The 27,592-nt window shown below is 53.7% G+C and overlaps 1 protein-coding gene across 1 annotated transcript in view; it reads left to right on the top strand.

Moving 5' to 3' along the window:
• The first annotated feature begins 12,820 nt into the window (after positions 1-12,820).
• LOC108920682 (ankyrin-2-like) overlaps positions 12,821-27,592 on the top strand; it is an 80,811-nt gene continuing 66,039 nt past the window's right edge. Inside the window, exon 1 of the mRNA XM_029254499.1 lies at positions 12,821-13,288. Coding sequence (XP_029110332.1) covers positions 13,154-13,288 — 135 coding nt within the window. The 5' untranslated portion in view covers positions 12,821-13,153. The remainder of the gene's footprint in view (positions 13,289-27,592) is intronic.

Below are 27,592 nucleotides of genomic sequence, written 5' to 3'. Positions count from 1 at the left end.
TTCGTCACTCTTCCCACACAACAGAATGGCGATTCTTGTTTGCTCTCCGAAGAACCGTAGAAATGGTAGAAGCACTGGAGTTCGTGGTTCGTCTTTACTAGCGGCACAATCGATCGGCACCTCTGACTTACCAGCGCGGGACACGACTGCGCTCCGATGCCCTCCTGAGTACTTGGAAAGGTCGATGATCCAACTGGGAAGAGGGCGAACACAGTCCGATATGGTGTTTAACTCGTGTGTAAAGCCTCATGGCTGTGACTTGTCCGCAGTACAGTACAGGGACGGTAAATGTGCAAATACGAAGGCATTCCATTTGGTCTGAGCGGTGCACCTGCCCTTTATTGTCCCTGTCTCCCTTTAGGGAGGAACCACGATGGCTCCTCTTCAGGCTGTCAGTTCCGTGTGCCGTCCTTTGAACATGCGCATTTTACATGCGTGTGTAAAGACACACAGACCCCGAGAGGTAAAAGGTAAGAGGTACTGGCTCTTTTTACAACATTGTAATCTGGCGCTATTGAATAACCCTCAATAAGACTTGAAACACTGCAGAATAATCTGGTGATTCTAACGATAGAATTAAAAGAAAGATGCTAAACCTTTGAATGCCATCTTTTAGAAGTTTCTAATCTTCCTTTCCTGCTGTAATCGCCGCCTTTCATGAAAAAGCACTAATCTCTCTTCGCCGCAAGATTATTCTGACGTGGAGACAAGAGCGGCACTCGGAGCGGAACTGGTCTTCATTTCCATAGCTTCTGCTTCTGGAGAGGAAGGACTTCAGAACAGCACCACGCCATTGCAGGACATGTACACGTCCAGCGTCCAGTTCCCTGCTTTAACCGGTCCCAAAATGTCACAGCTCTCGTGGACATGAGAGGCAGTGCGACACCTTGATGTGTCTTGTACTGTCTCCACATGTCGCGTTCTTTAGTCACATTTTCTCCTTGAGCGTTGAAAGTAATGAAAGGAACCGGCTAATGTGTGTGTGTGTGTGTGTGTGTGTGTGTGTGTGTGTGTGCATGCTTGCCAGTGCAGTATGATCCTCAGCTTTTTCACGACCCTATGGAGTAGCACCGAACCCACTGCCATGTTCCTCGGAGTACAGGTGTCCTCCTGGACAGCGGAGAGCAGGAGTTCTTGGGGAATGTCGGTCTTGCAGAGACGATGTAAACGATGACGTCACAGGTGGACACGTGGTGGGGACAATGTGCTCTTAACATCGGGTCTCGCGTCCACAATGAAGGCGCTGCAGGAAACAGCAGACTGTGTGATGCGAAGACTGAAGTGTGACGTGTGTTCCGGTGGCCGTCGGCTCTACCGGCCAAAGGAGCACAGGCTGCGTGAGCTGCATGTTATTGACGCGTCCGGTTTGGGCCGCAGAAATCTGTGCCGCAACTGAGGGTTTTGTGTGCAAATTAGGTGCCGACCGGGACTCGGCGTTTGCTTTATCGACAAACGTTTACGGAGATTCGTAAACTGGGAGGAGCTCGACTTTAATTAAATGTAGATGCGATTAATTAATACTCAGCGTTACTAAACCTTCCGGGTGATTTTTATGTGTGCGTTGCGTGTTCCTGTGTTGCTCGCGTTGGCAAATTCTCTCCAGACCTCTCGTGCTTATTTTGGTGTTTGGTAGGAGTAAAAATCTATGGGAAGCAGGCTGTGGGATGCGGGACGGTGGGCGAGTGCTTCGGAGCAGAGGGGCAGGCATTGCGAGAGACACTCTGGAGCTGTGGGGCGTGGCTTGGGGGTTGGGGGAGCAGTGGGCTGAGGTGCGAGGGATGGTGACTCGGGGGATGGGCTCCTTCTGCACACTACAGCAGGGAGACAAAGGGAGCGATGTGGGGGAGGGGCTGGGGGAGGCAGCAGGCCGGACGCGTTTCTCGCCGCGACCCGACGTCCACGTGCCGCTCCTCCAGATCGCAGCCGCGGGCCTGCGGGGCGTCCGGTTCCCCTCCCGTCTCATCCCTGGCTCTCGCTTAAGGACGCGTCTGATCTGAGGGGAAGAAGCACGTTGGGAGTTCGCCTTATTGAGCTCCTACATAATGAATGGCTTTCAGAGGTGCCCTTGAGTTGTTTTCCTTCTTGCCGGCGATGGAATCATTATTCCTTCTTTTTAATTAGCAGCAGCGCACAAGTGGGTCACGGCCGAAAGTTACGTCAGCACTGCTCCTCTGGGAGGGTTACATCCACTGCTTCTTGCCACACCGGGTCACGTTCTTGTAACTGGTTTGGATCTTCTCAGGTGGGGCTGTAGGACCATCTTGCCAAACTCCTATAACCCTGTAGCCTTTGACTCGTCAATATCTGCGTTTTCCTTGCATAGTGAAACCAGAATTTCATGTACAAGCTGGCTGTCTCCTCCTTGTCTCCACCTTCTCTCCGTCTTCATCTCAGACGTATTGGACTGATGGCCATTCGGTGGCACAGATGCCTCATCAGTGGCCAAAAATGCTCTCCTTTAACACCAAAATTTACCGCACTTGCTGCCAGTCGAGCTAGACGTGGGCCGAGAGTCTGCGTCCCGCCTGTCCTTAACCAAGACCGCCGGCTGTCCTTAACTAATACAGGCGGGGATCACACCTAGGGGCCAAGGAGCTACTGGGGGTGTCCGCCTCCCTGATGCCGCTGAGCGCGAGTGTGGAAACGCACGGTAGGGGAGGGCCGAGCCAAGGTGCGGTGCCGCTGCTGTCCACTGTCACTGCTGTCCGTGGGCTTCGTTGACCGTCCTCCATGTCGACGGGTTTGTCCACAACACAAGAGACAGACTCTCACTGCTGGTGTCTCCTATAGGTGTGTCTGTAGTTTGGTCTGGAGGGTGTCAGTCTCACTGTACTTCGCACACCAATAAATAAGCTGACCGGTTGACAGATGGTTAACAACTCGACATTATTCTGCACACCACCTTTGGTTTTGCTCGATCTGTGTGCTTTCCGGTACTTTCCGCTCAAGGGTCCCTGGCTGTTTGTAAATGCTGATTTGAGAAGAGCTGCTGTGGAGAGGCTGTGTTCATATAGGACTGATGGGGTGCTGTGAGGTACATTTTCTCAGTACAAGTTCCCTCCCTGGAGGTGAAGTCTAGGAGGGGTCCTTTGGCGTTGTCCCACTCACCGGGGACACTCCAATCTGGCTGAAGACACTCCTTTGTCTGTCCTCATCAATAATGCACACGGGCTCTTCTATTAATGATGAGTTAACAGACGCCGTGTGAGCGATGCATTGCTAATGATGGCGGGTCCTCACTGTCCGGGTGTCGGGGGGAGGAAGATGGGCGTAGCCACACACACACACACACACACACACACACACACACACACACATACACGCTTCTCAGTGAATTGCAGAAATCACGAGCTTCCATGTCCCCTGCATCTGCCTTTGTCCTCCTGCAGCTTAGTGGCCGTTGGGAAGAAACACCCTCACTACGCGTCCTGATCTTACACCACGCTCCCTGGGCGTACCCCCATCCCCTTATCTGCGTCGCGCCAGCCCCCGTCCTCGGTGTGCCAGGTGACGGGACGTTCTTGTCAGGGGGAGGTGCTCTCCGGGCCCCGGGGCTGTGGGGGATCTCCCTCGTCGCCACGTGCCGCAAATCCACTGACCCAGCGAGCGGGGCCGGTTCCGCTGGGGGCGGCCCCACGGTCGCTGCGGGGACCCCCTTTGTTCTCATAATCCGATTGCTGTGCTTTTGGCGCCGCACCCATCGGGGAGCCCGACCCCGAGCCTGGGTTCATGGCACGGCAACGACATGTAAAAACGGCAGACGTAAAAACAGGGTTCGAAAACACTAACAGAGTTACATAAAGCTGCATTGTTTGAAAGGCAGTTAGACAGATTTTCCCAAAGCTCATACAGTATCTATGTGATGCTCTTCGGCGCAATGTGAATAATCACAGGTGAACGACGCGGAAACCTGTGCCTGAGGTTCATTTTCTCGTTCCGGTTCACCGTGGCGCCACCTCAGATGTTTCTGCAGTGGAAGTGATTTTTGGTAAATCACAGGTTGTACCATCAGGACAAAACACAGGCGAAGACACAGGTACTGATGACACGTGTATCGTATCGCAGCCCGTCCCTGGCATGGTTTTCACCTCCTGCAGAAGCGGCCGCAGTGGCGTCGTGGTGTTTCAGCTCGGTCGGTCGTTGGGTCTAATGGCAAAAATCCCGGTACACTGAAACTGCTGCTAAGAGACATGTAAATGCACCTTGCTGTTCTGTATCTAGAAAGTTCCTGGGTCAAGACAGTGACAATGAGGCAGCGAGGACAGGGCAGCCTGAGAGCTGCTGCTGGGGGGCAGCAATGCTTTCCGTCCACAAAAAGAGTCACCACACAGGGCTGAGGAGAGGCCCCATTCACAGCCATCCGGGCGTGAGGAGTGCGGTCGAAGGTCAGGTCGCGGGGTTATTCCTCGGCTCGCCTTTCTTCGTGGGGAGCAGGGGACTGCCGACAGCCGCAGCCTCGTTCCACATCGGGAGTTTGCCTGGTGTCCACAAAGTCTTCGCTCTCTGGCGGGAGATCTCTGTGGTCTCAAACTCTGGGGCCACTCACTGCGCAGTCGAGCTCTTTCGAGGGCCTCTCAGCGGGTGGAAATGAGCATCACAGCATCTTTCAGCATCTCCTTGGCCAATGGCGGTGCCTAAAGATCTACTGACTTACGGGGTGGGGGGGTAATAGACATGGCCACTGACTGCACTTCCGCTTTCCACCAGTAGTTGGCAGCAAAACACACTCAGGAGGTATAGGAACCTTCCATTGAACACTTCAGTGCAGTGCAGTGTTTACCATGTTTACAGCTTGTGTCTGGGGTTCCTGACTTCAGTGATCAATAAGATGAGCAACATGGCCAATGTTTACAGACAGGGAAACGATGTCAAGTCCCAACGAGCCGTAAGAGCAGGAAGGAGGAGTGCCGGAGAAAGACAGCGGTGTCCTGAGTGCTCCTCCTCGGTCTTCCTTGTTATGGCTTCGGTCACTCATGTCTGCCAGGAACAACGGAGCTGAGATCCATCAACATCTGCTCTGTCTTCACATCTGCAAAGTTAGTAACCTGGCCACTGAGCGCAGCTATCTGCCAGTAGGGTGGGTAAGGAACAGTGCCGTGAGGCTGTGGGTTCAATCCCAGGACAGCCACAGCTGGACCCAAAAATGAAAACAGCTGGATTGTGACACCAGTTACTGTTCAGGACAACAGCAGGGTGTGAACTTTCTGAGCCCTGATCGAAGAGCAGCTCAGAGTACCAATCACCTTGACTGCTAACTAGTAATCGCTAACCCCTAACCTGTAACTGCACCCCTAACTGATGACCCCTAACCCTAATCCTCTGTCTGCTCCTCGCTGGACAGAGCTGAGATGTTTCCACAGACAGCGAAAGGGTTTGAGGGGCTGGAGCAGTGCGCTTTCTGCCCTGATGTCTGCACCTATTGTGGAGGTCTCACCTGGGGGAGGGAAGAGAGAGGGAGAGAGAGGCAGCGTTAATGTCGCCGTCGCTGTTCGCAGCTCTCGTCTCTCATCTCCATCCCACGATGCTCTGACGCTCCTGCAGGGGGCGCAGGTACAGCGAGGGAACCCAACACCTGTGCTCCTCGCAGCTGAACCGGGCGCCCCCTGCGGGGCTCTGCCGCGCTCCTCTCGTCTGTCACCGACGCAGGAAGTGATGTCACTCGCTCGGTTCGATGAGAGATGTCGCCCCTCGGGGGCTTCCGGTCTTTGGCCCCAGGGATTCCAGGTCGGCTCCTGAAGACGCTGCTGGTATTTCTGTCCCATAATCCTCTGAGGTTTCTGCGACTCCCTCGAGAGGGCAGAGCCCCTCCCGACCCGACCCGACCCGACCCGACCCGACCCGGCCCGCCCCACCCCATCACGCTAATACCTCGGTGCGCTGCGGCAGCGAAGGCAGCCGCCGCTAATCCACAAGCAGGGGACAGTAGCAGTGCCGTCCAGGGAGCTGCATGCCTGTCTGCGCACACACGCACGCTGACCCGCTCCCACACACACTGTCCCGCAGGCGCGGCGAGCGCAACACTTATCCCCCATGAGCACCTGCAGGGCGGTCGGCTCCTCGCTCCAGGTAAGGCAGGACCTCCCTCCTCGTGACTAATCTGCTGTGGGTCGCGTGCAGTGCCGTCTCACCTCCGCGTTGCTCCCCACGCGTCCGGCACGGGGGACCGGCCGCACTTGGCTGTTCACGCGCGGCTGCGTGTTTTCCCCCGAACTCTGGCCGGGCTGCGTTCCGTCTCCGGATTGACGTGCTCCGCACAACAGGACGGGACGGCTCGCTGCCACTGCTTTGGGGACTCTCAGGATGATGATTAAGTGTCTGTTTGCATCTGGCAGTGTGGCGCTGCGCTGTGTACGGTGTTTACTGTGTGATAAGTGTCCCTGCTGTTTGAGCCTGTTCATTCTGCGAAACACACACGGACTCGCTCTCCACACGTGTCTCTGTTGCTCTTTCACATTTATTTTGCACTGATGTCACTGCACCGCACATCGACCGCACCATCTAGAGGCAACTTGGAGCAACAGCAGCCGACTGAGCTGCAACTTAGTGTCATCCCTTCCTTATTGGACACTTTTCTCCAAATCACGTTACGCTGATTTACCCATTTATACAGCAGGGTAGTTTTTACTGCATCAGTTCAGGTTAAGTACGTCAATCAAAGGTACTAGAGCAGGAGGTGGGATTCGAACCTGGCTCCTTGGGCTCCAAAGGCAGCAGCAGCTCTCACCATGACGCCCTCGCTGCTCTAGTAAATGTACGGAGCAATATGAAGCGAGACTTTGGGAAGGGGTGTCTTCACGCGAAGAACGCTCAGCCCTGCCATGGGTTTCTGTGAAGGAGAGCCGGGTTCGACCCACCGGTGAAACTGTTCATCCCGTTGATCTCGTCACGCAGGACAGCAGCGGAGTTTCCGGTTTTCAGGGGCCTTCGGGGTCGTCCGGGGACACGGTGACACTGCAGGTAAAGGTGGTGCCTCACACCTCCTGAGCTGCTCAGTGGGCGTGGGGTTTGAGTCCAGCTCAGGGTGTGTAGAGTTTGCATGTTTCTTCCTACCTGTGGCCCCCAGACATGTGGAGACAGAGACAAAGCACACAGTTGGACATGTCCAGGTGTGTGGTCACTCTGAAGCCTCACTGCTGAGTGTTCAACTTCCTGTGGCCTGAAGGGTTTTCAGTGTATGGATATACAGGAGCAGGGTAGAGAAAGGTACACACGCACGCACACGCACGCACACGCACGCACACATGCACACACACGCACGCACACGCAATTAGCACATGCTTTCCTCCAAAGCAACTTCCAATGAACTCTATGTAGTGTTACCAGCCCACACACTTTAACTTACACTGAGAGATACACTACTTACACTGGGTCACTCATCCATACATCAGTGGAAGACATACACTCTCTCTGTCACTCACACACTATGGGTGAACTTCAACAGCAGGTCTTTGGACTGCGGGAGGAAACCAGAGCACCCAGAGGAAACCCACACAGACACAGGGAGAACATGCAAACTCCACACAGACTGAGTGGGGATCGAACCCACGTCCTCTCACACCACCCAGGGGCTGTGAGACAGCAGCGCTGCCCGCTGTGTCACTGCACCATCCACAGGGATGTTCTCAGCCCTGCTGTTGTACCTTTCATGCGCAAGTTTCTGTTGTGAACGACATGAAAGCATCCTGACGGCTATTTATTTACTAATTATCTTACTCTTTTGTGCAAAGTGACTGACAGTGTTCAGTTACACTCATTTACCCATTTATACAGCCATTTTTAACAGTTCAGGGTAAGAATCTGCAGATACCACAGTACGCGCGTGCGTGCGTGCGTGCGTGCGTGCGTGCGTGCGTGTGTGTATTTGCACGTTCACTCTGACCAGAGATGTTCAGAAAGACGAGCACGCTGCTCCAGTGGACGGTTCCCCTGCTCTGACTGTACAGTAGCAGCGAGGCCCGGTGGACGAGGACACGGGGACACACGGACATGGGCACATATCAACATGAGGTCGAAAGGAGAAGACAAGGAGACATGGAAACAAGGTCACAAGGACACAGGGACACATGTTCATGCTGATTAAGGTGGACAGCAGCCAATCAGGTTGTGTGATGTCAAGAGTTACACGTAACCGCTCGTCCACGCCAGTCACGGTGGTCTGGAGCTCTTCTTGCTCAGGTGCGTGTGTATTTCTGTGTGTGTGTGTGTGTGTGTGTGTGTGTGTGTGTGTGTGTGTGTGTGTGTGGCTTCACCGCTGGCCCTGTCTGTCAGTAATACGGATTGTGAGGCTCAGTCTGGCCTGGAGGGGTTTAATCCCCAAATCCTGCCTAAGAGCACAAGGCCAGATGGCACCTCCCATTGGTGGGGATAGAGAGCAGTGGGGAGACGGCAACACACAGCTGGTCCACAGCTTCTCTTGTGTTGTGTGTTTGTGTGTGTGTGTGCATTTCTCTTGCTCCTCAGAGCTGACATTCACCCTTACTGACTGCACATACAGAGAACGTCCAGGAAGTTCAGCGCTGCACTTGTGTCCTCAGTGTGGAAAGGACTCTGTCCACTCTCCATCTGCTCATCCACCTCTTCTTTTTCCTCCAGCTTCCTCCAAAATTGCCATCTGTTCAAGAAAATCTCATCATCTTGTGATGTGACCAAAGTACGATAATCTGTCTCATCGTTTGTGTGTCCAATGAGAGTTCTGCCTCTATTTGATCCAACTTCCATCTGTTTACCTTCCTGCCTGTCCATGATGTCCTTAAAAGTCTTCTCCAGCACCAGAGTTCAAAGGAGTCTATGTGTCTCCTATCCTGCTTCTTGAGCATTCCCCTTTCCCATGCGTACCGTGTTAGTGAAAAGACCACTGACTGATGGTTCCACATCTTCTCTGCTGTGGATCATCAGCACTTTTGAGGTCCTTCTCCAGATCCTCTGCTGTGGTCCTGCTAAATTCTCGTCTTGAGTGTTTCTCCTGACGGGTAGATTTAGAACTTTTCATGAAATTTGAGTCCCATTTGGGGTGCCCTACGATGGACTGGCGTACCGTCCTGGGTGTGTCCCCTCCCCCGTCCGCCCCTTGCCCTGCGTTGTCGGGTTAGGCTCCGGTTTGCCACTACCCCACTTGGGACAAACGGCTTCAGCCAGTGTGTATGCATGTGTGTGTCTGAATTTCCTGCTGAAGCTCTGAGGGACCCATAGAAGCCCTGGAGAGTCCAGATGTCCACAGCTGGTCACTTTTAGCGCCACCTACTTGCTGCTCTGTGCGACTGTGTGCTTCATTCTCGCTGCCTTCGTGTTTGTGCTCTAAAGTATAAATGTAATATAATCTGCACTCTCACACAGAGGCAGCAGGTGGCGTAGTGGTTAGGGCTGTAATAGTACAGTCTGAATGGCATGGGTTTGAATCCCGCCTCCTGCTCTGAAACCCTTCATCAGAACACCATCCATCTTCTGTCCCGCTTGTCCTAAAAGGTTCACGGTGGCAGCAGGGAGAACAGAGATGCCCAGCCGCCCCTGTCCCCCGCAACTTCCTCCAGCTCGGGCCAACTGCGAGATATAATCCCTCCGGCGGGTCCTGGGCCGACCTTGGGGCCTCGTCCCAGTTGGCCGCGCCCAGTATACCTCCAAAGGGAGGCGCCCGGTGGGCATCCTTATCGGATGCCCGAACCACCTCAACTGGCTCCTCTCAATGTGGAGGAGTAGCGGCTCTACTCCGAGCTCCTCCCAGATGTCCGAACTCCTTACCCTGTCGCAGAGCGTGAGTCCCAACACCCTGCAGAGAAAACTCATTTCAGCTGCTTGTATCCGCGATCTTATTCTTTCGGTCATCGGAACACTTACCTGGAATTGAGAGAGTAAGAATTACCCTGCTGCATACACGGTCAAAGATTCATAGTAGAAATAAAGACTTCAGCCATTGCACAGTTTTAATCACATTTCACCCACTGCGTGACTCCTAATTTCTGAGTTATTTTCACATGTTGCGATGTGTGCAATAGAGAGCGGAAGTGTTTGTTTCGATAGATACAACGCTGTGTAAGTAAATAAACACACACGCTGTTGAGTTGGAGCTTTTCAAACTGTGCCAGTGGGTGGCGCCGTGCTGCCTGTCCGCGACTCGCTCAGCTCTCCCTACTCTACCATCTGCAGTAGGCTGAGTGTAGTTTTTGCCATAGAGATGCATGTCGGGGGGGGGGGGGGTGTGTGAAGCGGAGGCTGCGCCAGGGTGCGCTGTGGGCTTCGTGTCTCTTCTCACGCAGACAGAAACAGAAGCAGCTCTGCTGGACGTGTGACGAGTGTGAGGCTGTCGGCATGTGCGGACAAAGCACCGGGGGACCGTGTGCGAAGTGACACAGCGCACATGGAAGTGTGTGCTAGGGACCGTGTGCAAAGAGCCGAACCTTGTGCAAAACTGCGCATTTACCAGCTAGAAGCGTGGTGCCGCACAAGTAAACGTTTGTGAGCCGACAGGACAGCGCATAAAAGGGCTCAAGTGACATGTTAAAATATGAAAAACCTCCCTCCGGGGACTGTGAAGCAACTGCCGGCCAAATGGAACCGTGTCGGGGGGGGCGGGTTTGCAGGAAGGAGCCAATCGGGGCTGTCGATCCCGAAGCCCTCTGAGTCTCTCTGATGGACTCCGAGGTCACATCTCGCGGCGTGGATGGAGTTCTCCGGTGGGGTGTTGGGTCGACGGGAGCGGGGACATTCCCAGTAATGGAAACCAGAAGACTCCGGGGACACACAGACTGATCCCAGACCAGCCGCCGCACAATGACAGTAACAATTTCCACTGCTCTAATACACACGCTGTTGTCCCCAGGGGGTGTTCAGATAAACCTCTGGAAAAGTAAATATGCTTTTGCTGATTAGTGTAATAGCTGAGGCACAGCTGAAAGTGCAGTGGTCAGAGCTGCTGCCTTTGGGCCCAAAGGTTGCAAGTTCAGATTCCACCTCCAGCTGTAGGAGCCTTGAACAAGGAACTTACCCTAAAGTGCTCCAGTAAAATTACCCAGCTGCGTAAGTAACTGAACACTGAAAGCTACTTTGGAAAGAAGTGTCAGGTAAAAAAAAGAATGTAAATGTTAGCTCAGGTACAGGTGTACCGTAAAAGGGCAGAACTGCTAGAATAATTACAACTATTATTAACTTTTAGACGTACTAACTCTCGCTGTGTTGCACTTGAATATACCATATTTAGATTGTATTAATATTTCATTATCTATCCCAGTTTGCATCATTACATCGTTTACCCAGGATAAGAACGACGTAATAAGACATAAACACGGACGGCCGGGACTCCGGTTCAAACACGGTACGAAGGATTGTCCGACACCAGAACTATTGACAAGGTAGTCGTTACTTGGAGGTTTGGTTCTTCTGGGAGCCAAAGTGATGCTGCTGTCGCCCTGTCCGTGGTGCTGAACGCAGAGCCCTGCCTGTCCACTGACGGTCACCTGGACCGCGTGGCGTTGTGTTCATCGCACTTCACAGCTCTCACCCGTGTCTTTTCTCAACCTCGTGTGCAGATCTTCTTTCTTCTTGGCCGTGTCGCCGTGTCCCCTGCAGCAAGGAGGCGTCGTGTTTGTCCCGCACTGGACATTTCACCGGGCGTCTCTGTGGGGCTCTGAACCTCTCACACACTCGCTGCGGCGCTGTGTCTCCGTCTACAGCTCTTCACACTCAAAAAATAAATGTCAGTGTACCCCCTGTGCTCATTTACTTACTGTATACACCGCGGTACGAGTTTTTTTTTGTGAAAAACAGGTGTGTTTGTTTTTAATTCCCTTTCAGTTCAGTTGGTCCAGTTTGTTTTGTGTGTGTGTATGTGTGTGTTTCCGTTCCTTCTGATGGGGTCTGATGTTTCTGCAGAAGTTCCTCTGTTTTCTGGCCTCCACCAGTTTGAGTTCAGAGATGCCTGAGCTGCCGCAGCAGTGGGTGAGGTGCATTCTGGGACATGTAGTTCTTTGCTACAGGTAGAATGAAGCCCGTGCAGCAAGGCGGTGCTGCTGGTCGAACCCATGCAGACTCCTGGTGTTTTCCTTTTCATCCTCCTCTCCCCTCCTCAGTGTATTATTAATATCTCCTGGCAGATACTTCCCCGAGGGGGTGCGGGGGCGCAGTGGGTTGAACCGGGTCCTGCTCTCTGGTGGGCCAGGGGTTCGAGTCCCGCTTGGGGTGCCTTGTGACGGACTGGCATCCCGCCCTGGGTGTGTCCCCATCCCCCTCCAGCCTTATGCCCTGTGTTGCCGGGTTAGGCTCTGGCTCCCTGGGACCCTGCTTGGGACAAGCAGCTTCAGACAGCGTGTGTGTGTGTGTGTGTGTGTGTGTGTGTGTGTGTGTGTGTGTGTGTGTGTGTGTGTGTGTGTGTGTAAGTGTTGGGTGCCAGTGCAGGGATCCCAGGACACAGAAACCACCCAGAGAAAACCTGTCTGTCTGCAGAGTGTGTTGCACATTGAGACTGTGGTTTCTGTGTTCCTGAACAACACACACACACACAGTCTGTCTATGAGATGTGTGTGGCAATTCTCTCTGTTGAGACGGTGAGAGTCGAGCGTCCTGGCAGCTCCATCCTCTCCTTCAGTGGTTCTCCGTGTCCAGCCGTCCCCTGCTGGCGTCCCTGCAGTTCTTCCCTCCTCCCACCCAGAGGACACACGGCTCTCCCTCTCTCCTTGCACCTGATTGGCGGAGATGCCTGTGTTTTTGGTCCACACACAGCACTGTCCTCCAACAGCAGCCGGGGGTGGGGCTCCCCCCCTTCTCTCTCTCTCTCTCTCTCTCTCTCTCTCTCTCTCTCTCTCTCTCTCTCTGTCTTTCTCTCTTGCACTCTCTCTCTCTCACTCTATTTTTTGCTCGCTTGCCCGCTCTGCCGTGTGTGTGAGGCTTACCTTGGTTGGTGGGTGTCAGCCTGGCCCCCTTCCCCCTCCCCGCTCCCTCTACCACACACTGACACACACATACGCTCTCACACGCACGAGCTCGTTGCTCAGTAGCGGCGCTAGGGAGGGACAGGCGAGCACTCGGCGGCCCAGATCCGCAGCGCTGCCGGTGCAAGGAGCCCTAACGACTGCGGCAGTGCGCTGCCCTCGACAGACAGCCGTCCGCTCCCTCCGTCGTTCTCGTCCTCTCGACCGCCGGCTGACGGTTCGAACACAAACGCACCATGGCTCACGCGGCCGCGCACATTAAGAAGGCCCGGGTGGAGATGGAGCAGCAGGCGGCGCCCGAGGTCAAGGCACTGGAGAAGGCCCACGAGAGGAGGCGCCGCTCCAGGGAGAGGGCTGAACGCAGGCGCAAGGTACGAGGGGTCGCATCCCTACCACCCACCTCACCCCACCCCATCACCACCACCACCAGGACTCGCTTCCATCACAGAGCATCAGTCATCCACCACTAACCCGTCGCACAGGCGTGTGGAAGGAAGTAGCTTGTTCTCTCAGTTGGGCACCTTGATGGTACCCAGTATCCAGTACTTGATGGTACCCAGTACCTTGTGGTATCCAGTATCCGGCACTCGATGGTACAAAGTACCTTGTGGTACCCACTGTGCCCCAAAGTGATGCTGACTGACCCCCCCCCAGCTGCCAACACCGGTCCCCTGCTCTGACGCCCCCATACACATCTCTCTCCATCCATGTCGCACCCGTGCAGAGTCTCCGTGTTCGGTTGCTGTTCCTGCTTGGTGGGACTGGAGCTGATGTCGCGGGGGGCCCTGGGCTCCTGTGGTCCAATACGGTGTGGGGGGGGGCATTCTAGGTGTAGGTGTTATAGTGAGACCCACTGAAACCAAGAGGTTTGAATCTCGAGAGCTGCACTGCAGGGGGTCCCACCTCTCATTCTGCGTTTCCTCGCAGTTTCCTCCAGACTCGGGGGACGTCCAGCGAGACATTTTGTCTTCTGGGGTGAAGGACGATGCTCTGGGTTCGACTTGGAACTTTATGGGTCCGTGCAGCTCTGACTTTCGGGTTGCGTTATTTTGGTTGAACACGTCTGTAGTGGGGGAGATGCCCCCCACCCCCGCCTGGCCTCCTGCCGACTGCTGTCGCTCCAGGCTGTGGTAACAGGCGACATGAAGACGAAGACAAAGACGAAGATGAAGAGGAAGATGAGGGCGCAGCAAAATATGATGCGATTCACCTGAGTTCATGTTCGGTCTGCAGAAGGGATCACTAACAGGATTATGGGAGTGCAGAGTACAGACGTGCTCTGTTTGTTTGTGCGTGCGTGCGTGCGTGCGTGCGTGTGTGTGTGCGCGTGTGTGTGTGCGCAAGCACGTGTGAGCTGGAGCAGGAGGTGATCTGACACACACACGCGCACACACACACACACTGTGGCGATCCACCGCTGCTTTTACACTCACTTTTACGGCTTTGGCCGACACCGCTGGCGGGACAGGACGCCAAGGCGGGAAAGATGGCACAGCTGCCCCTCCCCCCACCACGCGCTCCTAAGGGCCCTTTCCCCACCGCTGTCTGCGTTCACCTGCCATGGGAGCTCATTAGCCATGCGGCTGGCTGGCCACGCCCTCTGTTCCGCCGAGCCGCCGGAGGTCTCTGTCTCCATGCAGAAACTGTACGCATCTGTATTCACGGCAGCGCCGGCGCCACGCCGAAGGGGAGGGGGACGGGGGGCGGGAGGATCCTCTGCTTCCCAGTCTCTCGGCAGGGAGCGGCTCGTCGGGCAGCACCTCGGCACCTCAGCGTCCCCTCGAATTGCGGCTCGTAATTGAAACCGTTCTGACACGTGTGTCTCTGCCGGAGTTCGGACTCTTACGTGGTTAGGCTGTACAGATGTGTGAATGTCTATACGTAACAAGTTGTACTGTATTTAACCCTGTACTGTACCGTGCTCTACTGTATCTAGCACTGTATGTCACTCTGGATAAAAGCATCTGCTAATTGACTAAATGTTCGTATAAATGAGCTCTGTTGTGTTTGCATACATCCAGAATCCAGATTCTGTCTGTGCTGGACACACGTGTCACAGTGCTCTCGGTCCGGGCTGCGACCCAATGCCATGCTGTTGCATCCAGCAGTGCGGTTTCCTGCACGGCGCCTCCCCTGGCAGAGCTCAGAGCTCAGAGGTCAGGGGTCAGGGGTCACCCTGTGTGCTGTTGCAGCTCCTTAAACAGGAACAGTTGCAGTGAGAAGCAGGAGGTTGTGGTTTCCAATGCAGAGCGCAGTGTTCCTCCTCACGTGTCCCTCATCACACACCGCACTTCTCGTGCTCCAACCCGTCACTTATGGCAGGCGTGTTTTTTCCAGCGCACCGGAGGAACAAGCGGACGTTGTCCCACTCACGTGTTTTAGACAAGAACACTTCTGTAGCACCTTGTTTTTACTCTTTCTGCTCCTCTAGGTAGATGTTTACTGTTTCTTATGGACACGGCAGCAGTTTTCTGACACACTGCCCGTGTGTCCTTTATTTGTGGAGAGTGCAGTGCGGTCATCAGCCCGCGCTTCTCTGGACACGTTCGGTGAGTGACCACCTGCACGTGTCATTGCTTCACGTGGTCCTTGTCCCTTTCCAGGGTTCAAAGGGTGGCAGGACGTCTCACTGGAGCCGTCAGCCTTTCACAAGTCTGATGCCTTAACCACTTGGTGACAAGGGCTGTCAGTCTCTGAATTGTTTTTGTGTGAACCTCCTGGTGAAGACGTCAGGTCTGGTGTGAGACAGTGAGCTGCTTGCAGGACCCAACCCTAACCCTAACCTCTAACCCCTAACCCTAACTGTCAGCTAGCCTGTGAGATTTCTGACTATGAACAATGAACATGTGATATTGCTGGTAAAGGCATCTGCATGAATTAATTCTTCAGCATGTGTTAAAAGGATGCAATTGGATGTAAACAGATGTAAAAGGATGTAAAAGGATTCTCCAGCACCTTGATACATGCGGGATAAACACAAAAATGTTGAGTGACCTGGCATAAAGACATGAGAACGACACCAAGGACAAGAATAACGACAGTGACAGCAAGAGTGACGACGACAAGGATGACAAAGGGAGCAGCGACTCGTTTCACTTCAGTTTACTTCACTTTGATTTACTTCACTTCATTTCACTTTGCTTTACTTCACTTCACTTTACTTCACTTTGCTTTGCTTCACTTTACTTTGCTTTACTGTACTTCACTCCACTTTACTTTGCTTCACTTCACTTCACTTCACTTCACTGTTACAGTGGCCCAGTTGTGGAAGAACCACGATGAAGGAACGGGACTCACTGGCAATGGAGCTCAAGGTGATCTGAACCCCTACCCTTTATCGCCCTGAAGCTTCCTGTTCCTTTGCCCTCCTTCATCCCTTGATGATGATGATGATGATGATGCCCCCCCCCCCTCCCCGTCCCTCCCCAGATCCGGACAGATAGCATGTAAAGCACACTCTGGCCCTACACGCCTTGTGTGTGTGTGTGTGTCTGTCTGTCTGTGTGTGTCTGTGTGTGTTCATTAGGAGGACTCTATGAAGGCACAGTTGCTAGTGTGCAAGTGTATTTTGGCCTTTTGCTGTGCGGTTCCTGTGTGTGGAAGGGCGGCGCTGCAAGGCATGATGGGTGAATTCTGCTACGGAGGTGGGCGGGGCGGCCTGTGCCCACACACAGCTCCATTGTCCGCTTTTTGTGCCCAGAGAGCGTCGGCGCAGTTCCCTCTGGTCAGTCGCCGTCGAGTGGCGGAGCTCAGCGGGGAATATCCCAGCATGCACTTCTGTGAGAGCGACCTCCGTTCTGTCGCGAGTTCCTCACCAGTGTGTCTGATATTTCCTTCGTGGAGGAGTTCAAAGTGTTCTCAGGTGACGATTTCCTGAAACTTTTCCTGTATGAGCGTTCTGATATGTGCAACATTTGTTGCCATTCATAATTCTGGTCCCGTTAGTCCCCAACGGTCTCTGTCCTCCTCACGCAGACGTGCTTTTGCTCTGGACTCGGATTAGCAAACCCGGGATTATAATCTAATCTCGTTGCTATGGCAACACAAGCACATACCCAATGAGAGGCGATCGCTTATGAAATTATAAATCAGAGTAATCCAGGGAAAACGGGAACAAACAGCGCGATAGTGTCTCAGTACTGCGGTACGGAACACAAAACACGCAAGTGGAGAAACCCCTAAAACCCCGAATCCCCAACAGGAAAGGGGCGGAGTTCAGGGCTCCCCCCGTGTGTCCCGTTTGCACCCGTTTCTGAGACACACGTGAATAATGTGAAACATGAACAATGCTGTGTAAAGCATGGAAGAGCCTGTTTACCATGGTATGCTCTACGTATCTAGCTATACGTTGCACACATACATGTAAATAAATGAATAGAATAGTGAGAAGGCGTCTTACAGCGTTTATGGACCAGTGATTTACTGCTGTTTGAATAGCTGGGAAATGTTACTGGATCAGCTGAGAGTAGGTACTCTACTGTACTGTGCTGTCCTGTACCGTACCGCACCGTACCGCACCGTACCGCACTTTGATCAGGGTACTGCTGCCACAATTGGTAGCCATAACCAGGGTCTTGAATTTGATTCGGGCAGCTATAGGAAGCCAGTACAGAGAAATGATTAGAGGAGATAGATGGGAGCGCTTTGGCAAATGAAACACAACTCGTGCAGCAGCATTTTGAATCAGCTGCAGAGGTTTGATGGCAGTAGCAGGAAGGCCACACAGGAGAAAGTTGCAGTAGTCCAAACGGGAAGTCACCATGGCCTGGACAAGTAGTTGGGCGGAGTCAGTAGTGAGGTAGGGACGGATCCTACGAATATTATGCAGGATGTGTCTGCAGGACTGAGTTGTGGCTTCGATATGTTGAGAGAATGACAGACTCGCATCAATCGTTACTCCCAGACTCTTAGTGAAGGAGCTAGGCAAAATGAGCGAGTTGTCCAGTTTGATCGAGAGGTCGTGACAGGAGGACAGGCCAGCTGGGAGGTGAAGAATCTCTGTTTTGGAGAGGTTGAGTTGGAGGTGGTGATCATACATCCATGAAGAGATGTCCGACAGGCAGGCAGCAATGCGTACGGAGATGTCTGACGCACCAGGTGGAAAGGAGAGGAAGAGCTGGGTATCATCAGCATAGCAGTGGTATTTGAATCCATGGGAGGCTATGACCGGACCGAGGAGGAGGTGTAGATGGAGAAAAGAAAAGGACCCAATACCGAGCCCTGCGGAACACCTGTTGAGAGAGCCCCGACTGTGTCGAATGGTGCAGACAGATTGATCGCTGTAGTCATACGGTTCCGGGTCCAGAGGCGCTCCTGGCGTGAGGGAGCCGATGAGGTTCGCTTTGCTGGAGCTCGGCAGACAGTGCGGTCAAGTAGAAGGTCAGTGCGCTTGCAGCTGAGGAAGCAGGTGAGCAAAGGTGCCCAGCATATAACCCAATATCCAAGCGATGCACGCATGCACACACACACCCATGCCTGCAGTCGTGACCTGGGCTTTACGGGCAGAATGCAGCCGTTCGTGATGCCCAGGATAGAGCTTCACTCATCTGCGGGATTCAGTCAGATGGCAGAAGACCAGTTGAAGGTGCCGGTGTCTTAACCGCACTGTACACCTTCACTGCCCCGTGCTCCTGAGAGTACTGGGTACACACGCTGGTGGACCCGCTGAACCAATGAATTGTGACGTGACTATATTTAGCATTTATGGAATATATTGACTGGAGTAGTGTCAAGATGTGGGGGCTCACCCAGTGGTCTTGAGGGGTGGGGGAGGGGGCTCGTGAACCTGTGTCTGTTCTTCATCATTCTTTCTTGTGCTGCTGCTTCTTTTCTTTACTCGTTCTTCATATTTTTTCTCTTATTACTGTCATTGCGCCTTTGATGTCACCATGTTTTCATGCTGTTAAAGGCACCCCACCCCCCCATTCGGACGGGACGCTTAGCAGCCAAGCTCCGTCTTCAGTATTGTCCACCGAGGATATTGCGCCGTTTGGACATCACCACAGTGGGATTTATTGACACTGTCAGTAACAGACAAACACTGCAGTAAATATCAGCTCCTTTTGGTTGCTATGGCAACAAGCGCACAGTAAACGAGCTCAAAGGGACATGTCCCTGACACCTTCTGATGTGACACGCTATACCTCGGCTCAGTGCTGTGAAAGGCTCAGGGTTCTGCAGCGGTGTGTGTGTCCTACTGTGCCGCAGTGTCTCGCCCTTCGCACGCTCGCAGTCACACACACACACACTCCGTTTGACAAATCACATTACTAAGATCTGTGTTTTATTGCTTCAGTGCAGAGACATAGACCTTACTGGGACACAACACTAGTTTGTTCTGCTTCACTGTGTTGGGAGAGAAGGCAGTGTGTGTGTGTGTGTGTGTGTGTGTGTGTGTGTGTGTGTGTGTGTGTGTATTTATCTGTGTGTGCCTGTTTTTGAGATGGTAGAAACAGGATTGCAGCCTCCCCCTGCCTGTGTTCACCCACCTGGTCTGCAGTGTGATGTGTCCCTGCAACCACCCGCTACCCCACACTTCTTGTCTACGTTCTCCCCAGGGTCCTTTTCTCCCCAAACACATGTCCCTCACGACACACACGGACTCAAGGCAGAGGCACACAGGTGGCAGCACTGTCCTCACATCTCGGCATCTTATGGCACATTTTGTAGACACAGCAAGTTCCTGTGACAAACGACAAATCGTGTGAGTTTGGGTTCGGATCTCAGGAGAAGAACCACTGCTGCATTTCTGAGTGAAGTCCTCTTTAGTGTGTTTCGCACTGGGTTACTGCCAGACTTCTACATTGTAGCTGCAAGGACTACAAGAATTGCAGTTGTTAAAAACCTGGACCAGTGACCTACAGGTTGCTGGTTTGAGTCCCACCTCCCACTGTATTTGTGCAAAATGTACAGTAAGTTCCTTGAGATCAAAGCATCATCTGTGCAACATGCAATAATGTGTAACACTGAGAAGCACTCTAACACTGTAACACTGAATAATACGCTGTGACAGTTAGTTAACTGTGTGTCATTGCGTGTTACTGAGCGTTACTGCGTGTCATCACCGAGAAGCACGCAGTGGCGCAGTGGTCGGAATGTTCCGGAAGGGCGCAGGCGGCACTGTCTCTCGGCTACAAACAACAGATGTCCTCGGACTTTGCTGGAATGTCACAGAGCACAGAGAGCACAGAAAGCCTGAGTGGGACATGTCGTCTCTCACGTCACTGTGACATGGAGCAGAGCCCATGACATGCGTGCTCTGCAATTCCGGCGCCTTCGGAACACTGAATGGAGCGACTGTGAGCAACACTGCGGTCGGTCCCTTCGCAAGGCCACTGACACGGCTTTCAACTTTCTCTGTTTTCTGAACTCGCTTTGGATCAGCGCCACCCGCTTTCCGGCCTCATTTGCGGGGCAGAAGTGGGATTAGCAGGGGCCTGCTGGGCGGAGAGGGGTCAGCACCCTCACATTTCGATGATCTTAAATTTTCCACATCTGTGCTGTGTGTGCAGACAACAATGCGGCTGCCATAGAAACAACCAGAAAGGACTTGACTCTGCGGTGCACGGGGAGCCCACCAACAGGCTCCCGCTGGCCGCAAACAGAAGGCTGTGGGTTCGCATCCCTGGGCAGCGAAGGTCACCGTGTGAACAGGCTGAAGAGCGTAACAGAGGAAAGCTCTGGAACATGCCCTGGGTGTGGGTGTCTGTTCAGGATATAAATAATTTAGTAACTTCTCAAAATCCAGCTTTTGCGTCCAATAACCAGAGCCGGCTGCCCAGAGAAGGTGCTGAGCTGTCCTTATCACCATGGCAACATCCGCACTACGTGTGCAATTCATGTTACAGCCTCAGCGCTGCAGCTAGTGTAGTTAGTGTGTGTACTGCATTCAGTGTATTTATGTACTGTATCCGGTGCATTTTGCGTATGCTGGCTATTCGGAGTATCCGGTGTATTCGGTGTATGTGGGGTATTCGGTGTATTTGGTGTATGCGGGCTATTCTCTCTGTTCGGTGTACATGGGAAGGATGTGTGTGTTTTTCACACATAGCCACAAGTTCTCAGGAGGACCTTAACGTTGGAGCCCATTGCGCACAGAGCTGCAAAATCCGCAGGGAGTCGTTTGCCTCAAGAAGCTTCCGGGGACAGTGCGGCCGCTCTGTGGACACCTGGACACGCTTTGGGCTGCAGGTCTGAGACGTGAAGTGGACAAGATGTCCAGGTGTTGAGCAGAGAAGTGCTGAGGATCCCACTGGCCCAGACCCCATGCTCCACTTTTGTTACATGCGCGTCCTCCTCAGGGCTGCGGTGGTGCGCTGCCAGTCCCGGAGTCGCTGGGCACTGGGCTGGGGGGGCGTGGCGGTTTAAGAGCACAGTCATACTGGGAGGAGGAACCGCAGGTGAGGAATCGAGATGCAGTCCCGCTCGTCTCGGCTCCTGTCCTCGCTGTGCGGGAAGACCGGGCAGAAAGAGCTCTTTGGGTTCGCTTTTCGGGGAAAAAATGCACAATGAGAGATGGGCTCCCTTCCATGGCCTCCCGGTGCAGAGCGCTCCCTTGTGGCTTTGTGGCAGAAGAGCTCCTGGTGGGGGCGTTACCCGTGTCTGTCGAGAGGGGGCTCTGGGTTCCGCACCGTGTCCCTGCTGTTCAACCGCGGCTGTGAGAGTGGCCCCGGCCCTAATGGCGGAGGCCGAGTGCCCGTTCGTTGGAATCCGACGTGACCCCAGCAGCGCGGCAATCTCGTCTCCGAGACAGCAGAGCGCGTTCAGAGTCGCTCGGAGTTACTGGTTGCACTGCGCTGTCTGGACAGTCTCTTCGGTGCCCACTAGGAGAACGACACTCATGTCCACAAACATGGCTATGAAGCTGAAAAGAAACTAAGGAAACATCACAGTTATGACTAGTGGCTCTTGCTTGGGGAGGTCGCCATGGTTACCAGGTTCACACCACTAGGAATGGTGGCTGGCTTTAAAGTGACCCATTACTATGGTCCCTGGAAAAGGAGTTATTTATACCCATCATGCTTTGCTTCAGCACTTTGCCATTATAGGTTTTACTGTTAGGCTGTGGACAACGGATGCAGCAGGGGCGCAGTGGTTAGAGCTGTTGCCCTTAGACTCAGGGAACACAGGTTCAAATCACATGCCGTTCTGTAGTGCCCTTGAGCACGGTACTTTCCTTGAACTGGTACAGTAAAATTCTCCTGTTGTATGAAAGGGCACATCAGTGTAAGCAGCCTTGGACAAGAGTAAAGACATGAACCTCAGTAAAGTAAATTCAGGCTATTTTCTGATGCTTAGGTCTTTGGTTGAAAGCTTGGACACACACACATACAATACTCAGTGTTTGTGTTAACTGAACCTTGAAAGTAAAGAACGGAGCAGTAAAGACTGAAGAAATGAGGGAAAACGGTGTAAACAAAGTGATGCTCAGTGGACAAGTGGACACGGTGTGGACAGTCCAATCGGGGACATGATCACTGAGGTTGTAACAGGTGTAACTAGTAAAGAAGGGCTGATGGGGCTGAGAAGCGAACGCGGCACGGCGCACGGTGTCACTGAGAACAAGAGCTCGTGTGGTTGTGGTGTCGCAGCCCCTGAGCTCCACGCAGGAGTAAAGTCCAACACTTGTACCCGAGTGTGTGTATCAGCACTGTTCCCTAGCCGCTGTGTCTGTATTCCCCACACACACAACAGAGTGTATCTCCTAGTCCCACTGGATGCGTGGAGCGTGTCCGTTTGCCATTCCACAGGTGAAGGGTGTTTCCAGTTGCTCGAGACCATTGCACCCCGACCCTCCGCCCCCAGCAGCCAAATGGCGCTTCCCAGTGGCCCCCTGCAGTGCGCTCCGTCTGTGTCTCCGAACCACATGTTCCCGTGGACGAGGACCGCGGGAGCAAACAAGGCAGCCATTGTCCCATTGCTCACAAAGCCACTCATGTACCCATCCCTCCAATGGGCTGTGCCAGTAATGGGGGAGTTCACCTCAGCTCATGCTTTTACCTTGTTCAGGAGGGAAGGACGGGAGGCGGGGTCAACCACAGGGCCTGTCACTGACACCGTGCTCCGTCCGTCCTCTAACTTTCTGCCTATGGTCGTGAGATGCTTTCCCACAGCATCGCAATGCAGGGCTGCAAATGAGGTGAGACACACAGATTTAGGGTTAGGGTTAGGGTTAAGGTTAGGGTTCGGGTTCGGCAGTGGGCGCGGCATCTCGACCGCGCGTCTCAAATGAAAATGACCTCATGACCTTGCCACTGGATGCAAATTAATTGTGTGTTATTGACCTGGGCGATCAAAGGGAATCAATTCATGATACACACGTGCTCCCATGTAAAGCCCTCCATCCCCGAGGTGCTCGGTGATGGGCTGTGGGATTCTGGGAGTTTGTCTTCACTGTTCAGTCCCCCTGCTCTGTGTTTCATGGTTTTCCTGTAGAACTCCGTCGTGTCTGAGGAACACGTGTCCGCGTCTCGTCCGGGCGGAGCGGCAGGCAAAGGTCCGAGTCCCCGAGTGAAGCTCCTCTCCGTCGCCATCGGTAACCGAGTCCCCCGGCACGCCACGTGTCCACATGCCAGCGTGATTGGGTGTTGGAGGGGCCCCCCTTGTGACCCCGTGCTGCTTGGACCTCCGCCCTCCCCCCTCTGCTCCCACCCCCAATGCTCTAGTGCATAGCTTGGCTGGTGGGTGTAAAAATAGCCGGGCGGGGGCCTGAATTAGCACCGGGAGCATGGTCGTGCGGCACCGCTGCGTCCGTCCTCATTGCCGAGCTGTGGATGGGCAGATGGACACTTCCTCGGCCGTCTAAGCGCTGAGTGGACTCGATACCTCCCTGTTCTGCCGGCTTTGGCCGGTTTGGACCAGAGGGGGGCGGTGCTACCAAGGACTCGTTGTTTGTCCTCGTTCACGACGGTTGGCCTCTCGCCCGTTGCCATGGGCAATGCAGCCATGTGTAAGACCTGCGCTCCTGAGCGGGGCGTGAGGCGGGGTGGGAGCCAACGCGGTGCAGCGGGGCCCTTCGAAAACTGCGCTTCGAACCCCGGCCAGGACCCCCCGGTGCCGGTAAGCACCCGGCGTAGCTGCTACCTTCTGTGCTGTGCGTTCGTTACGTGTCCGTGTGCTGCCCTTGGAGGGAGGTGCGCGTCCGTCCGTTGTCAGTTTCCCTCCGGTGAAACCACCGCTCCTGTTTTGCTCTGCTGAGGCTCCGCTCGTCTCACAGGAGTGGTGGGATGCGGTGAAGGAAAGGAGCACCTCATGGCACGTTGCTGTGGAACCTGGGGTCAGGCTCGGGGTCTCTGCACAGTACAGTGCAGTAATTTCAGCCTTACACACCTCTCCATGAGGTACGACCGTGATGCGAACGCGCTTGACGTCAGTACAAACAGCTCAGAGCGCACTGCGTGCCTCTTTTTTCTCTCCAGAATTCGCCTGTCCTCTGACTGCTGCTCAACTGGACCTGAACTTGTTACCCACAGTTTACCTTCTCCAACACGGTAGCAGTGACACTGTGTCCGTGAACTGCTTCAGGTGTCCGGCTGTGTAAATCGGCCGAGGTTCTTTTGTGAGGGTGAGCGTAACATTGACATGTGTAGGACAGGACTTACCACGTTGTTGGTTCAGGGTTAGGGTTAGGATTACTGCAGTTACTAGGGTCACTGAATCTGCTTATGCCGATTTACCCATTTTTAGAGCAGGGTCATTTTTACTGTATCTGTTCAGGTAAATAGGGGGGTGCAGTGGGTTTGGCCGGGTCCTGCTGTCTGGTGGGTCTGGGGTTCGAGTCCCGCTTGGGGTGCCTTGTGATGGACTGGCGTCCCGTCCTGGCTGTGTCCACTCCCCTTTCAGCCTTGTGCCATGTGTTGCCGGGATAGGCTCCAGTTCGCCGCGACCCCACATGGGACAAACGGTTTCGGCCAGTGTGTGTGTGTGTGATAGAGAGAGAGAGGAAAAGTGGTGCAGGCCTTTTGGTCCTCAGATGGAGTGACACTCATAACACTGAGCTGTCCTTACTGCTGCCCCCCCAGCTATGTTACTGTGGTCAGTGTAGGGGGGGTGCAGGGGCTCGTTGTGGTTCATTTCCCATGAGCACCTCCTGCTGCTAATGACCGAAAGAATAAGATCGCGGATACAAGCGGCCGAAATGAGTTTTCTCCGCAGGGTGTTGGGACTGACTCTCCGTGACAGGGTGAGGAGCTCGGAGTAGAGCCGCTACTCCTCCACATTGAGAGGAGCCAGTTGAGGTGGTTCGGGCATCCGATAAGGATGCCCCCCGGGCGCCTCCCTTTGGAGGTATACCGGGCGCGGCCAACTGGGACGAGGCCCCGAGGTCGGCCCAGGACCCGCCGGAGGGATTATATCTCGCAGTTGGCCTGGGAACGGATGGGGATCCCCCAGGTTGAGCTGGAGGAAGTTGCGGGGGACAGGGGCGGCTGGGCATCTCTGCTCTCCCTGTTGCCACGACGACCCTAGTAGGACAAGGGGTCAAGAAAATGAATGGATGAATGAATGAACCTCCTCCTGCTACTCACACCTCTTCCTTCATTCACTCATGTTTCCATTTACTCATCTACTCACCCACTCACATCACTGTGTTCCCCACAGCCGCTCGCTCTCTCTCTCTCCATCACAGTCACTCCTTATAGCGCCGGTGAGGGGCTTGAGTCCTAGGCGCGGACCCCCTGCTGCTCTCTCGGGTCGCGTCCGTGCGCCCGTGTCCGCGGCACACGCTTTTCACATCGTCGCATTTCAGCCTCATACACTCCTGCCAACATCTCAGGTGTTTCTCTGCACACTTGTCACTTCTCGAGTGTGTGTTCACATGGGGGTATAGTGCATTCTGGGAACTCCAGGGAAGTCCACTGCTGATGGACATGTGTAAATTGGACTGTGTTTATTGGGACTTTCTGTCTTCCACACCAGGTTTCCCTTATTACCATGTTTACTGGAAACACTGGTGTATCACCTGCTTGGAAGGCTTTATTTATATCACGAGTGCAGAAGGGCACAGGGTTAGCGTGTGGTGAGTGTGTCCCTGTGGGTGTGTCTCCTTGGGCGTGTCCACCAGTGTCAGCTTTGCACGCCATTCCTCTAGTGTTGCTTTCCCTCAGCATTCAGTGAGATGATTGATGTGCACAGCAGCTCATCCTGAGACTCACTGGGTGTGTGCAGTAGTGTGCAGCACACAAACACACACACACACACACAAACACACACACACACAAACACACACACACACACACACACACACAAACACACACACAAACACAAACACACAAACACACACACACACACACACAAACACACACAAACACACACACACACAAACACACACACACACACACACACACACACACACACACACACACACACACACACACACACACACACACACACACACAAACACACACAAACACACACACACACACACAAACACACACACACACAAACACACACACACACACAAACACACACAAACACACACACACACAAACACACACAAACACACAAACACACACACACGCACAAACACACACACACACACACACACAAACACAAACACACACACAAACACACACACACACACACACACACAAACACACACAAACACACAAACACACACACACGCACAAACACACACACACACACACACACACACAAACACACACAAACACAAACACACACACAAACACACACACAAACACACACACACACAAACACACACAAACACACACACACACACACACACACAAACACACACACACACAAACACACACACACACACAAATAAACAAACACACACACAAACACACACACACACACACACAAACACACACAAACACACACACACACAAATAAACAAACACACACAGACACAAAGACACACACAAACACACACACACACAAGTACAAAATACATCTGCCTTGCAGCAGAGACTAAAGTGTTTCCTGGGCTCCATGGATGACCTCAGTGTTGTGGGTGTTGGGTCAGAGCCCACTTTGTCACTGGGTGCACAGCTGGGTGCTGAGTCACAGCCCGATGCCCACTGAGGTCACCTTTGTGGAACCACTGACAGTTTCCACGGCATCAAGCAGATCAACGAAGGCTGACTCATCACCGAGGTTTGAATGGTACAGACACCCCGCTTGGACTCTGTGCTGCTGATTGCACAGCAGTCTGGAATGTGACTGAGGGCTCCTCTGGGTCTTTAGACGCAGTTTAATTCTGCCTGGTCCTCGGATGTGAGTCTCCATGGTAACGGGAAGGGTCCTGGCCAGGTGTCTCCGTGGCAACGGGAAGATGCTTGGCTGGTTAAGAGGGTGGGAGAGAGGATTGTTGTGGTGCGCCGCTCGTCTCAGTGACCTGAATTATTGATAGCCCCCCACCCCCACCCCCACAGTGCTGCTTAAGGCCCCCTTTACGCATCTTTAATGCAGCAGCTCCAGGACTGGCTGGAAAAGACAGCTGCTCTTTTCTTCACATGATTCTTTAGTCTCAGCATCTGTGGATGACTAAGCGCATTGAAGCTCCACATTTATTGGCTTTTTCGCAGCATTTATCGTCGGTCTCGTTCCCTCGGTGCCGAATACTGCAGCAGGGACCAAAGTCTTTGTGCTCCTGCATCCATCTCTTTCCGCTGCATTGTCAGCTTGAATGTGGGGCAGTGCAGGTGGGGGGTGAG

Source organism: Scleropages formosus, chromosome 1 (genome assembly GCF_900964775.1).
Source record: "Scleropages formosus chromosome 1, fSclFor1.1, whole genome shotgun sequence".
In the NCBI taxonomy this organism is placed as follows: Eukaryota; Metazoa; Chordata; class Actinopteri; order Osteoglossiformes; family Osteoglossidae; genus Scleropages; species Scleropages formosus.
The sequence above is the reverse complement of the archived record's forward strand: the minus strand, read 5'-3'. Positions and strand labels throughout refer to the sequence as shown.